The 13,714-nt window shown below is 40.6% G+C and overlaps 1 protein-coding gene across 9 annotated transcripts in view; it reads left to right on the top strand.

Moving 5' to 3' along the window:
• PWWP3A (PWWP domain containing 3A, DNA repair factor) overlaps nt 1-13,714 on the top strand; it is a 124,586-nt gene that overhangs the window by 84,377 nt on the left and 26,495 nt on the right. For all 9 annotated transcript variants that reach the window (XM_073596781.1, XM_073596801.1, XM_073596790.1 and 6 more), the window contains 2 exons: nt 3,057-3,104; nt 3,251-3,678. In XM_073596781.1, coding sequence (XP_073452882.1) covers nt 3,057-3,104; nt 3,251-3,678 — 476 coding nt within the window. The remainder of the gene's footprint in view (nt 1-3,056; nt 3,105-3,250; nt 3,679-13,714) is intronic.

Raw genomic sequence — 13,714 nt, 5'->3', positions numbered from 1 at the left:
TGGAGCAGATGCTCTGATAGTTCAATGGAGACAGTACTCCCTGGTCTATGCTTTCCCTCTGATCCCTCTCCTTCCACATTTGTTGCGCAGGATTTGGAAAGAGGGGGGTTCCAGTCATTCTGGTGGCACCAGCCTGGCCCAGAAGGCCCTGGTTCCTGGAGATTGTAAAACTGACGATAAACGGGTCGTGGACGCTTCCACGTCGCCCCGATTTACTGTCTCAAGGTTCTATATTCCACCCCAATTTACAGTCTCTAAATCTGACGGCATGGCTATTGAAGCCAGGGTGCTGAAGGACTGTGGCATCTCGGGACCAGTAGTGTCTACCCTAGTGAATGCTAGAAAAGTTGTCACTAGGAAAATTTATCATAAGGTCTGGAAGACTTTTTTATATTGCTTGGTGTGAAGCCAGAAAATGGCATCCTCGGAAATACGTCATTGGGAGAATTCTCTCCTTTCTACAGTCAGCTGTGGAAATCAAGTTGGCTTTGAGTACAATCAGAGGTCAAGTTTCGGCCCTATCAGTATTCTTCCAAAGGCCTTTAGTCTCCCATTCACTGATCCGAACCTTTATGCACTGGGTAACTCGCTTGCTTCCCCCCATTAGGTCACCTATGTGTCCATGGGACTTGAACTTGGTGTTGTCTGTGATACAGAAACAACCATTTGAACCTATCAAGGAAATTCCATTACACTTGCTGTCACGCAAGCTAGCCTTCCTGACGACCATCACCTCGGCTAGAAGGGTGCCGAAGTTGGCAGCCCTTTCGTGCAGGGAACCATACTTGATCCTTCACCACAACAGGGTCGTGTTACGACCTGTTCCATCCTTTTTGCCAAAAGTGGTGTCGGCCTTTCATTAAAATCAGGACATTATTTTGCCTTTTTTTTTTCTCTCAGCCTCGCTCGGCGGAAGACAGATGACTGCACTCATTGGACGTTGTCTGGGTAGTCAAGATTTATTTGTCTAGATCTGTGGAGATCCGAGGATCAGACTCCTTCTTTGTTTTACCAACAGGACCCATAAAGGGGCAGGCAGCTTCCAAGGCTTCCATTGCCAATTCGGTCCGTCAATTGATCATTCAGGCCTACGGTCTGAAACATAAAGCTCCTCCCTTTAGGGTGAGAGCTCATTCTACCAGGGGTGTAGGAACCTCCTGGGCTTTTCGCCATCTGGTATCTGTGGCTCAGATTTGTAAAGCTGCTACCTGGTCTTCAGTGCATACGTTTACAAAATTTTATCAAGTGGATGTTCGAGCAGCCGAGGATACGGCTTTTGGCCGCAGTATACTGCAGGCTGCCAGATAAGTTCTGATGGCTATTGTTTGGCAGGGTGTCTCCCTCCCTTCAAGGCTATTGCTCTGGGACGTCCTAGTAGGTAATATTAGCCTGACTCTGTGTCCCATGATGTATAAAAAAGAAAATAGGATTTTTTTTTGCCATACTTACCTGTAAAATTCTTTTCTTTGAGTACATCATGGGACACAGAGATCCCTCCCCTCTTCTTGTTGTTTTTTTTTTTTTCTTTTTTTTTTTTTTTTTTGAGGATTCAGTGCTTGTTACAAACTGAAGTGCTTCCTGTATGGGATGGGTTATATAGGGGATCACTTTCTGTGTGAATTCCTTTGGTCTACCAGTGTTCATTCACCTGGTGATGGAGTATAACCCAGTAAGTAATGAATATTAGCCTGACTCTGTGTCCCATGATGTACTCAAAGAAAAGGATTTTATAGGCAAGTATGTAGAAAAAATTCTATTTATGGTGTAGATGGAGAAGGAAAGTTTATGTCCCTTTAGGCTCGATTCACACCTATGCATGTTGCTTTTGAGCGTTTTTGGAGGTTTTTTTTTCATGCTTGCCACGTTTTTGAGCCGCGTTTTTGCCGCGTTTTTGCCGCGATTTGCGTTTTGCGTTTTTTTTTTTTTTTTTTTTTTTTCATTTTTTTTTACAGTCTTACAAAAATATTACAAAAAAAAAAAAAAATAAAAAAACGGCAAAAACGCATCAAAAACGCTGTAAAAACGCAGCACTTGCGTTTTTGATGCTTGTCCATTGAAAACCATTACATGCAAAACGCTGCTTTTTGCATGCAAAAAAGTCCCCGACCCTTTCCAAAAACGCTGAGATACAAAAAAGCATTGATGTGAACATGTTCCATAGGAACCCATGTTAAAAAATTCCCGTGCATTTCTGCAAAATGCAAAATGCATCAAAAAACGCGCTAGTGTGAATGGGGCCTTACTCAGACTGATATGAGGCTCTGCTCTTATGAGGTATCTGTCTCATCTACCCCGCTCTTTCTTCCCTGATCCTGATGAGATTCTGTCTCATCTTTTCAGACCATGTGATATGCCTTATACTTTTCTTTGTCCATCCTTAATATTTACTCAGAATGAATGTTCCCTTATCCATATAAGTTTTTTGCCTTCCTCTGGATCAACTGTGGGTGAAGGATTGTGTATATGGAATTGTATGATTTTTTTTTTTTTTTTTTTTTTTACTTTTTTGGTTGGACTAGATTGGAAAAAAGATGTCTCTCTTTTTCAACCTGACTAAGGCCCCTTTCACACTGGAGCGGTTTTCAGGCGGTATTGCGCTAAAAATACCGCCTGAAAACCGCCCCTAAACAGCCTCCGCTGTTTGTTCAGTGTGAAAGCCCGAGGGCTTTCACACTGAAGCGGTGCGCTCGCAGGATGGTAAAAAAAGTCCTGCGAGCCGCTTCTTTGGAGCGGGGAAGGAGCGGTGTATTCACCGCTCCTAAACCGCTCCTGCCCATTGAAATCAATGGGACAGCGCGGCTATACCGCGGTAATACCGCGGCTATAGCCGCGCTGTACGAGCGGATTTAACCCTTTTTCGGCCGCCAGCGGGGGTTAAAACCGAACCGCTAGCGGCCGAATACCGCTGCAAGAACGACGGTACAGCAGCGCTAAAAATAGCGCTGTTGTACCGCCGACGCCCCAGTGTGAAAGGGGCCTAACTTTGTAACATATGGTGAGTTGCTATGATGGTATAACTAACTCTGACAGACATCTTTTTCTTCACTTTGACACAGGTTGTGGTTTTTCTGGTTCTTTCTTGCAATACTGCACCTCAGCAATCAGTAAGTAGTTTCAGGTCTGTGGTTTTATATTTAATGAAAAATGTATGTAAAAATGCTTTCCTTTCCCTTAAACAGATCTTTTAATAGGGGGAGTTCAACAAGCAACAATGAGTTGTGAAAATATGACTGCACTTTATCTGTTACAGGCTACCCAGTAAGAAAGGAGTGTTGTAAAACAAAACTGAATTTCCCTTCAATATGTCAGGAAATACGTGACCCTGTGCCAAACATCACAGACAGTGATTCTCATGTGATAAAGAAGATTCTACCGGACCGGGCGCGGGCATCCAGGGATAGAGCAAATGAGAAACTGGTGGAGTGCATCGTGAAGAGTAAGCAAGCAGAACGTCATCTAAAAGGCATCCTCACAGGAAAGAAAAAGTCACACTGGTTAGAAAAGTTTCAGTCATCAAGCCAAAGTGTGGAGTGCCAGGAGACCTATATTGAAGATGAAGAACAGGCAGAATTGGTGATGGGCTATCTGCAGCTACTTTGTGAAACTTTGAGCATACAATCAAAAAAGCTTATGAATGGCGATCAAACAAAATTCATTCTTGAGGTGATGTTTCCAGAGGTAAAGTTTGTTTCATCATATTACTCTGTTTCATAGTGTTTTAGAAATTTCTAAAGCCAATTGAGTATTGCTCCATTTCTTCTATGGAACATGAAATCCTTGTTTTATGTTGCATATTGCAGCCTTTCTCAAACTTTTTAACACACAGGAACCCTTGACATAACTTTCCAGGCTCAGGGAACCCCTGCTAAAAAAGATTAGATCTACAACTTAAGATACATTAGTGTAATAGTCAGTGGGAAGAATGACATTGGACATTGGGAATAATTACCCTCTTACGGATAGTTATAACGATTCAATAGTGTCCGTGGGAACCTTTTCAAGAGGCAGACATTGCTAATTGAGCAAGGAAACCCCTAGCAACCTCTGGCGGAACCCTAGTTAGGAATCCCTGGCATATAGGAACATGAAAACCACTAAAATGAATAAGATCTGTGCCCAGCCTGAAATTTTGCAGAATGCCAGGAGTAATAGGTAATGGGTAACAGTTCTCATGAGTGCCTTTCACCTTGAAATGGTGTGTGTGTATGTGTGTATATATATATATATATATATATATATATATATATATATATATATGTATGTGTGTGTGTGTATGTATATATATGTATATATATATATATGTGTGTGTGTGTGTGTATATATATGTGTATATATATATATATATTTGGAATGTGTGTTGTAGAAAGAGACTGTAAAGGGCGTAGTGAGCAAAACAAATATTAAGCTAGAAAACAAATAATGCTGTGCTAATAATATAAAATTTATCCAAACTCTTGGTGTATCATATCATATGTATCATATTCCTGTGCAGTAAATACCAACATGGTTCCAAAATGTGCAAATGTACAATGATGTGATAATAAACTGTATCCAATCTCTTGGTGTATTAATTTTCCTGTGCAATATGTGCCTACATAAATACAGAATGTGGCAATATACAATAATGTGATATATTCATATAATTCTTCGTATGATAGTCCAAATATATATTCCGTGCTTGAGTGTAATCAAGTAATTGATTAATGGTGTTAGGATAAAGCTGAAACGTATTAAAACCTTCACAGATCCTCAAAAGCCGTGCTTTATGTTAATTCACCTCAGTGCTCCCCCTTTAGAAATGCACTCACCTCACACTTAAGTTTGTTCAGAATAGGCTTTGTAGTCACCCTGGACTAACAAATCATGCTTCCCCCTTGCTGCTCCGTTGTTGATCCTCCATTGTGACTCTGAATATGTGAAAAGAGAGCTCCAAATAGTGCTTATATCGTTTTAAAATTATGATCATTTATTAACCACTTCCATATCAGGCACTCCCCCCTCCCCCCCTTCCTGCACATCACAATTTTTAGCTTTCACAGCTTTCGCACTTTGAATGAAAATTGCGCGGTCATGCAACACTGTACCCAAACTACATTTGTATCATTTTTTTTCCCCACAAATAGAGCTTTCTTTTGGTGGTATTTGATCTGGTTTTAAATTTTTGTGCTATAAATGAAAAAAGCCCGTCAATAAAAAAAAAAAAAAAAGGGAAAAAAAAAAGGGCAGTGATAGGTGGCACTGATGGGCACTGGGTAGGCGGCATTTATGAGGAGCTACTGACGGGCATTACTGAGTGGCACTGTTGTGGGTACTGACAGTCGTTTTATTATGGTGACAGGCTGGCAGGTGTTGGGCACTGGCAGCCGATGGGCACCTTTTTAATGGGGGCTGTGCTGATAATGTACTAATTATCAGCACAGACCCCTCCCTGACAGGGAGAGCCGCCGATCAGCTCTCCCTGTCAGCGTGAATCGAGGAAAGCCGTTTACCGGCATTTCCTGGTTCACGCGATGACCAGCTGTGATTGGTCACAGCTGATCACGTGGCTTCATACCATGTTTGGAGTTGCGATGTGTCAGACTAACACACAGCACCTCCTATTGCTGTGCTGCATGCCCCGGCTGTGTGATCCTGATCACGTCATATGACGTCCGGTCAGGATATCACAATCACATTTGCCGCCGTCATTCTGCTTTATGGCGGGCGGCAAGTAGTTAAAATATGTGGATAAAACTCACATTAGTTGGGTGCTCCAAGTGCACCAACTGTATACAACGCATATCTATATAAAACCACGATGCTGCAGCTACTTTGTGCCTCTATGTAAAATATAGGAGTGTCTTGCCAAACAAATCTGCCCCTCCCCTAAGCGTTATGTCACAGGGTCTTGTGACTCATCAGGGAGATTCCTAAAGTTGGACAAGACGCAATCTTCTCTTGATACTACATCCACTCTACCCAATTGATTTTTTTTCCCGCAGGTGTGCTATGTTAATGTGAACACCTGCTGCTCACATAGAGCGTGTCTGTTATGTCTATGACTGGTGAATCTAATCGATCCCCTTTCAATCTGTGTGTATGTATGTTGACTCAATACAAATCTTTGCTCTGATGAAGCTGGCGCATCGTGGGTTTAGCACAATACAATGTCTATATTATTCCTATAGATAATATTAATGTGAACATTTAAAAACAGTGTATATTAAATAAAACCATATACAGTATGTATATCTCCATATTAAAAAAAAAAAAAAAAACTTCAGACTTTCCTATATATTAATGCAGCGGGATCAGTTTACAAAAAGTATATATGTGCAACCCCCTAATCATTTTCTTATACCATGTATCTTCTAATTATTACTAAAAAAACAACCTAAATCAAATTATTTGTTTAACCTCTTTGGTGCCATTACCAACAATTCATGGACATACCATGATTCTCTTTTACTTATCGCCCTAATTCCATTTTGTCCTCTCCAATGTTTTTTTAGGGCTTCTCCCAAAATTGTAACACCCCCCCCCCCCCCAGTCTTTATTATGAACTAATTTATTATGCAAATAACACAATCCCAATACAAAATGTGAAATATTAAACTAAAAAGAGAAACATTTATAGAAAATAGCGTAAAAACATCTAAAATTTGTGAAAATGATAAAATGGGTTATACTGTAGTGATGGATTATAATATTCAAACTAAGGCATTAGAAAAGATGATAAACAAGCATTGCAAAATCTTAAAAGAAGATATTCATATAGGCTCATCCCTCCCAAATAAACCAAGCTACATATACAAAAAAGCCCCAAACCTTAGACATGTGGTCGTTAAAAACAGTACATTCACCCACAAATGCTAAACCTATGTTCTGGGACATGAAAGGTTTTTATGGATGTGGCAGATGTCATTGCTGTACAAAAGGTCCCCAAAAATATTAAAAAACGTAAAAATTTACTAACCCTATTCACCAACGAACTTGTACTGTAAGGGATTTTATATCCTGTGACACTAAGGGGGTAGTATATACCCATGTGATCTCATTTATATTGGTAGAACTAAAAGACATTTAAAAGATTGTATAAAAGAAGGGTATGAAAAATACCATCTTTCTTTACATTTCAAAAAAGTTTATAATAAAGACTTTAGCGGGTTACAATTTTGGGGCATAGAAGCCCTAAAAAAAATTGGAGAGGACAAACTGGAATTAGGGAGATGAGTAAAAGAGAATCACGGTGGCTCCATGAGTTGTCGGTAATGGCACCAAAAGAGTTAAACACAGAATTTGATTTAGGTTGTTTTCTTACTAATAATTAGAAGATACATAGGATAAGAGAACAATTAGGGGGTTACACACATATACTTTTTGTAAACTGATCCCGCTGCATTAATATATAGGAAAGTCTGAAGGTTTTTACGTATATGGTTTTATTTAATATACACATCGTTTTTAAATGTTAATATTAATATTAAGTATAGGAATAATATAGACCTTGTATTGTGCTAAACCCGCGATGCGCCATCGGAGCAAAGATTTGTTTTGTGTCCACACACACACACACACACACACACACACACATATTGAAAGGGGATCGATTAGATTCACCAGTCATAGACATAACAGACACGCTCTGTGAGCGGCAGGTGTTGGCATTAACATAGCACACCTGCGGGAAAAAAATCAATTAGAGTGGATGTAGTAGACGCTCGTATCTTTCACGGAGAGGCACGAAGTAGCTTCAGCATCATAGTTTTATATTGATATATGTTGTATACAGTTAGTCACTGGAGCACCCAACTAATGTGAGTTTTATGCACATAAACCTCTTGCCGACCGGCTCCTGTACATATACGTCAGCACTTTAAAGATGGATATCTCGGTAACCGCAGCAGCTGCTGCCATAACCGAGATATCCATCTTTTCAGCCTGTTTACGATAATGGTGGTCTCTGTGGCCAATTGGCCACGAGATCACCGTTATCGGCGGCGGGAGAGGGGCCCCCTTTCCGCCGCTTACTGGAGCCGTCGGCAGCACCGGAGGCGATCGGGACCTGTCCGTGGCTGGGTATGGAGACGAGTGAGGGGAAGATGGCCCCCACCCGTCTCCAAACCCTATCAGGGCGGATGCGACGTGAAAACGTCACTTCCACCTATACGTCTTAAAGGCACTTTTTTTGTTATTTTTTTCAAATGACGCAATTTATTTTTTTTCTTTTGTTGCATTTAAGTCCAAATATGAGATCGGAGGACTTTTTGACCCCAGATCTCATATTTAAGAGGACCTGTCATTCTTTTTTTCTATTACAAGGGATATTTACATTCCTTGTAATAGGAATAAAAGTGACCCAATTTAAAAAAAAAAAAAAAAAAGTGTAAAAATAAATAAAATCAAGTAAAATAAATAAGAAAGGAAATTTTTTTTAAAGCGCCCTGTCCCGACGAGCTTGCACGCAGAAGCGAACGCATACGTGAGTAGAGCCCACATATGAAAACGGTGGTCAAACCACACATGTCTGTAACTGAAAACATGCAACCTGTAGAATTTTTTTAAATGTCGCCTATGGAGATTTTTAAGGGTAAAAGTTTGACACCATTCCATGAGCGGGCACAATTTTGAAGCGTGACATGTTGGGTATCAATTTACTCGGCGTAACATTATCTTATACAATTTTTAAATATTGGGCTAATTTTACTGTTGTCTTATTTTTTTTATTCAAAAAAGTGATTGATTTTTTTTTTCCAAAAAAAAGTGCGCTTGTAAGACCGCTGCGCAAATACGGTGTGACAAAAAGTATTGCAATGGCCGCCATTTTATTCTCTAGGGTGTTAGAAAAAAAATGTATAAAAAAATTTAAAAAGTTTTAACTTGTAAACACCGAGTCTGAAAAAGAGGCTCGGCCTTTAAGTGGTTAATAAATTGATTATAATTTTAAAATGATATAAGCACTATTTGGAGCTCTCTTTTCACATATATTGAGTCACAATGGAGGAACATCAACAGAGCAGCAAGGGGGAAAGCATGATCTGTTAGTCCAGGGTGACTAAAAAGCCTATTCTGACCAAACTTAAGTGAGAGGTCATGCTTTGTGAGCACTGAGGTGAATTCACATAAAGCACGGCTTTTGAGGATCTGTGAAGATTAAATACGTTTCATCTTTATCCTAACACCATTAATCAATTGATTACACTCAAGCACGGGATATATATTTGGACTATCATAGGAAGAATTATATGAATATATCACAATATTGTATATTGGCACATATTGCACAGGAAAATTTATGCGCTAATGCGCTGTACACACAGTGTGATCGGTTTGTGTTGTCGGAAATTCCGATCGTGTGTGGGCTCCATCGGACTTTTTCCATCGGAATTTCCGACACACAAAGTTTGAGAGCAGGCTATAAAATTTTCCGACAACAAAAATCGATCGGTTAAATTCCTATCATGTGTACACAAATCCGACACACAAAGTGCCACGCATGCTCAGAATAAATTAAGAGACGAAAGCTATTGGCTACTGCCCCGTTTATAGTCCCGACGTACGTGTTTTACGTTACTGCGTTCAGAACGATCGGATTTTCCGACAACTTTGTGTGACCGTGCGTATGCAAGACAAGTTTGAGCCAACACCCATTGGAAAAAATCCATGGATTTTGTTGTCGGAATGTCCGATAAATGTCCAATAGTGTGTACTGGGCATAGGAGATTGGATACAGTTTCTATCACATCATTGTACATTTGCACATTTTGGAACTATGTTGGTATTTATTGCACAGAAATGTTGATACACCAAGAGTTTGGATACATTTGATATCATTTTAGTTTAATATTTCTCATTTATATTGGGAGTGTTGTTTGCTGCTTGATTATAGATTACATTGTTTTTTCACCCTAGTTGCTCGCAAGACAGTCTATAATTTTAAAACAAAACAAATATATCACATAAAATTCCAAATGTATTATGCAAAAGTTAAGAGACATAGTAGTAACCATGTCCATGTTTTGTACCTAAGTAAAATTCACATCTATAATACAGAGAATGTTCCTGTTTTTTCTATTTCAATATTTGTATTGAATTTGGCAAGTTATACAGAACAGTCTGCGTTGTGTGTACAAAAAAGAACAAGGTGAACACAGTGATTAACAGTATATCAATGTACACAATGGAAAAAAGTAAAGATGTGATGTTTCTAGAGCACAACCTGGACCAGTTTGATAGAGATCAAATTAAGACACAGGATCTCAACACTATATAACACATCAAATATGTCAGCATGGTCAGCTGGGAAAGTGAAGAGAAGGCAAAGAATAGAAGGGGGGAAAAAAAGGATTGGGGGGGGTGTCAAATCAGGAAAGAAAGTGAAAAGCTTGTACTAGAGGAGAGAGAGCAAGAAGTGTGGAAGAGGAACTTGGTGTGGGGGTTCTCTCACGACATGGAGGCAATAAAACAGGAAGGGCGGTCAAATGTCACAAAATAAGGTGAGGGTGGTGATAGGCGATCCAAGGGCCAGATCTTATTACATTTTTTTGGGCTATTGGTAAGGGTGCTAGTCAGATGTTCTAAAAACCATCTAGCCTGGTTTTGACTTCAGAGAAGCCAGTGAACTGCTTCTTCAGCGATGTAATTTTGAGACTAAGAGTACATAATGTGCCAATTTGAATTGCTTGTTAGTGAGATTTGGGGGTTTAAAATGTAAGAGGGCGAACCATGGATCTCTGGATAAATGAATCCCTAAATTTTTGTAAAAGAGGGCAAACACTTTGAACCAAAAAGACCTGGTATTGGGCAGGTTCACCACATATGGAGGACATCCCCTTCTGTTTGGCAGCCCTTAAAGCAGGTGCCAGAATGTCCAGGAATTATGTGGACAAGTCTGATTTGTATAATATACCACCTGGTTAAGACCTTATAGGCTGACTCGAGAGCTGTGACATTAATAATGCAAGTTGCAATGGTGGACCACATGCAGGACCATTTTTAGATCTGCCCCCTACCTCACCACGTAGGCATGCATAGCAGGGGAAGAGAGACGGTTAGGATGTGAGTAAAATGTGGAAACCAGTTTGGGTGCTAGTGGTTTGACAGCAAAAATGTTCAGAGACAGTCAGAGGGAAGAGGTTTTTGTCACGTATGAGGGAAGCTGCCCAGTGGCGAAGTTGGGTGTATCTAAATAATTTGTTACGGGTTGCATGGTAACTTTCTGAGGTTTGGCTATAGTATGACTTTCAAGAATTGAAGAGGCCAAGGTACAGCCCTGTTGGGTCCACCAGAAGAAGGCCACTAAAGAATCTAATCCTGGTGGAACGAGCGGGTTGCCTACCAGAGGAAGCAGGGGGAGGTGAGTGGGGAGCAGGTTGCTGGAGTATTTGAGACCGTTCCATATGCGTAAGGTGTGTAGCATTCATAGACTGAGCTTTGGTGAAATGGATCCAGGTCCACCCATATGGAAGTTGCTTTAGTGGCGTCCAGTCAATGGGGCAATCTTCAAAGTTTTGTGAGACTTGGAGCCAAGATGTCGGCAGAAGTTTTGTAATAAAGGACTGTGAAGCTGTCGGGGGCAGGAGCTTTAGATGGTTTTAGATATTTTATAACCGCAAACATTTCTGTAATGGTAATGTCCACATCAAGTTTTTCTTGCATGTCTCGGGTGAGAGTGGGGTGGGAAACCATAGCTCACAGAGGGCAGAAGGGCGGGTTTATTTTTTCTACAGATCAGATAGGACTGCGTGGAAATGGTCAACGACAGTTGCAGGATTTGCAGTGACAGTGCCAATAGGAAGTTTGAGTCGAATAGAAGCAGAAGCTCTAGAATGGGCGTTTAGCAAGTGAGTAAGCATAGAGCCTGCCCTGCCATAAAAATTGCATTTTGCCTATCAGATCTGCTTCTCGGCGCGATCATTGAGGAGCAAATTTAGTTCCACTTTGATAGAGGCCACCTGTTTCTTCAGGGAGGCAGATGGGTGTTTCCTTCAATCCGAATCCAGACAGGCCAGACGGAAAGAGTCATAATCTTATCTTCCTTCTTGAGGTACAAGGCCAATTGTTTAAGAGATCCCTGATTTGGTCACTTTATGAGCCTCCCAAAGCGAAACAGGTGAAGACTGACCCCCTCATTAGAAGTGAAGTATTGTTTAATGTCCTCGGCGATGGTGTCTGCCGTGGAATTGTTGGAAAGTAGGGAATCGTTGAGACGCCACATAAGGGTTAAGGGGCTATAGGACAGAGAGCTCTACTCTGCACAAGCAAGGGTGAAAGATCTGGCCACAAAACCAAAAGAATTTTGGCATTGACGAGGGGAGGGATTGAGGGTGAAGAAAAATGTGATCGATGCAGGAAAAGTCATGGGGGGTCAGATAGGTGTAGTCTTTTGTTTAATGCCCCGTACACACGGTCGGACTTTGTTCGGACATTCCAACAACAAAATCCTAGGATTTTTTCCGACGGATGTTGGCTCAAACTTGTCTTGCATACACACGGTCACACAAAGTTGTCGGAAAATCCGATCGTTCTGAACGCGGTGATGTAAAACACGTATGTCGGGACTATAAACGGGGCAGTGGCCAATAGCTTTCATCTCTTTATTTATTCTGAGCATGCGTGGCACTTTGTCCGTCGGATTCGTGTACACACAATCGGAATTTCCGACAACGGATTTTGTTGTCGGAAAATTTTATCTCCTGCTCTCCAACTTTGTGTGTCGGAAAATCCGATGGAAAATGTCCGATGGAGCCCACACACGGTCGGAATTTCCGACAACACGCTCCGATTGGACATGTGTGTACGGGGCATTAGGGTTATGATGGCACCACACATCCACCAATCGATGTTCAGAGAGCAGATTCTACATTCTGTGTGTAGATGAAGAGGCGGCGGTTCGAGAGGGAGAGTACAGAAGGTGTAATTTGTCAAGGGAATCTAGGAAAAGGACCTGGGTGTCCTAGTAGTTGATAGGCTCAGCAATGGCATGCAAGCTGCTGCTAACAAAGCAAACAGAATATTGGCATGCATTAAAAAGGGGATCAACTCCAGAGATGAAATAAATAATTCTCCCGCTCTACAAGACTCTGGTCCGGCCACACCTAGAGTATGCTGTCCAGTTCTGGGCACCAGTCCTCAGGAAGGATATATTGGAAATGGAGCGAGTACAAAGGAGGACAACTAAGCTAATAAAGGGTCTGGAGGAAAAGTTGCGAGCACTGAACTTATTCTCTCTGGAGAAGAGACGCTTGGGAGGGTATATGAGAGATATATATATATATATATAGATAGATAGATAGAGATATATATATATATATATATATATATATATATATATATATATATATATAGATATATCTATATATAGATATATCTATATATAGCTATATCTATATATATAGATATATCTATATCTCTCATACTGGTGACCCCACAATAGGGCTAAAACTTTTTCGCTGGAGGGAGTTTAGCAAGACACGTGGCCACTCATTAAAATTAGAAGAAAAGAGGATTAACCTTAAACTACATAGAGGGTTCTTTACTGTAAGAGCTGCAAGGATGTGGAATTCCCTTCCACAGGCGATGGTCTCAGCGGGGAGTTTAAAAAAACTATTAGATAAGCACCTGAACGACTGCAACATACAGGGATATACAATGTAATACTGACATATAATCACACACATAGGTTGGACTTGTGTCTTTTTTTCAACCACACCTACTATGTAACTATGTAAGAAGT

Source organism: Aquarana catesbeiana, linkage group LG01 (assembly GCF_042186555.1).
Source record: "Aquarana catesbeiana isolate 2022-GZ linkage group LG01, ASM4218655v1, whole genome shotgun sequence".
Taxonomy (NCBI): domain Eukaryota; kingdom Metazoa; phylum Chordata; class Amphibia; order Anura; family Ranidae; genus Aquarana; species Aquarana catesbeiana.
Note: the sequence above shows the minus strand (reverse complement) of the source record. Positions and strands in the feature narration are given on the sequence as shown.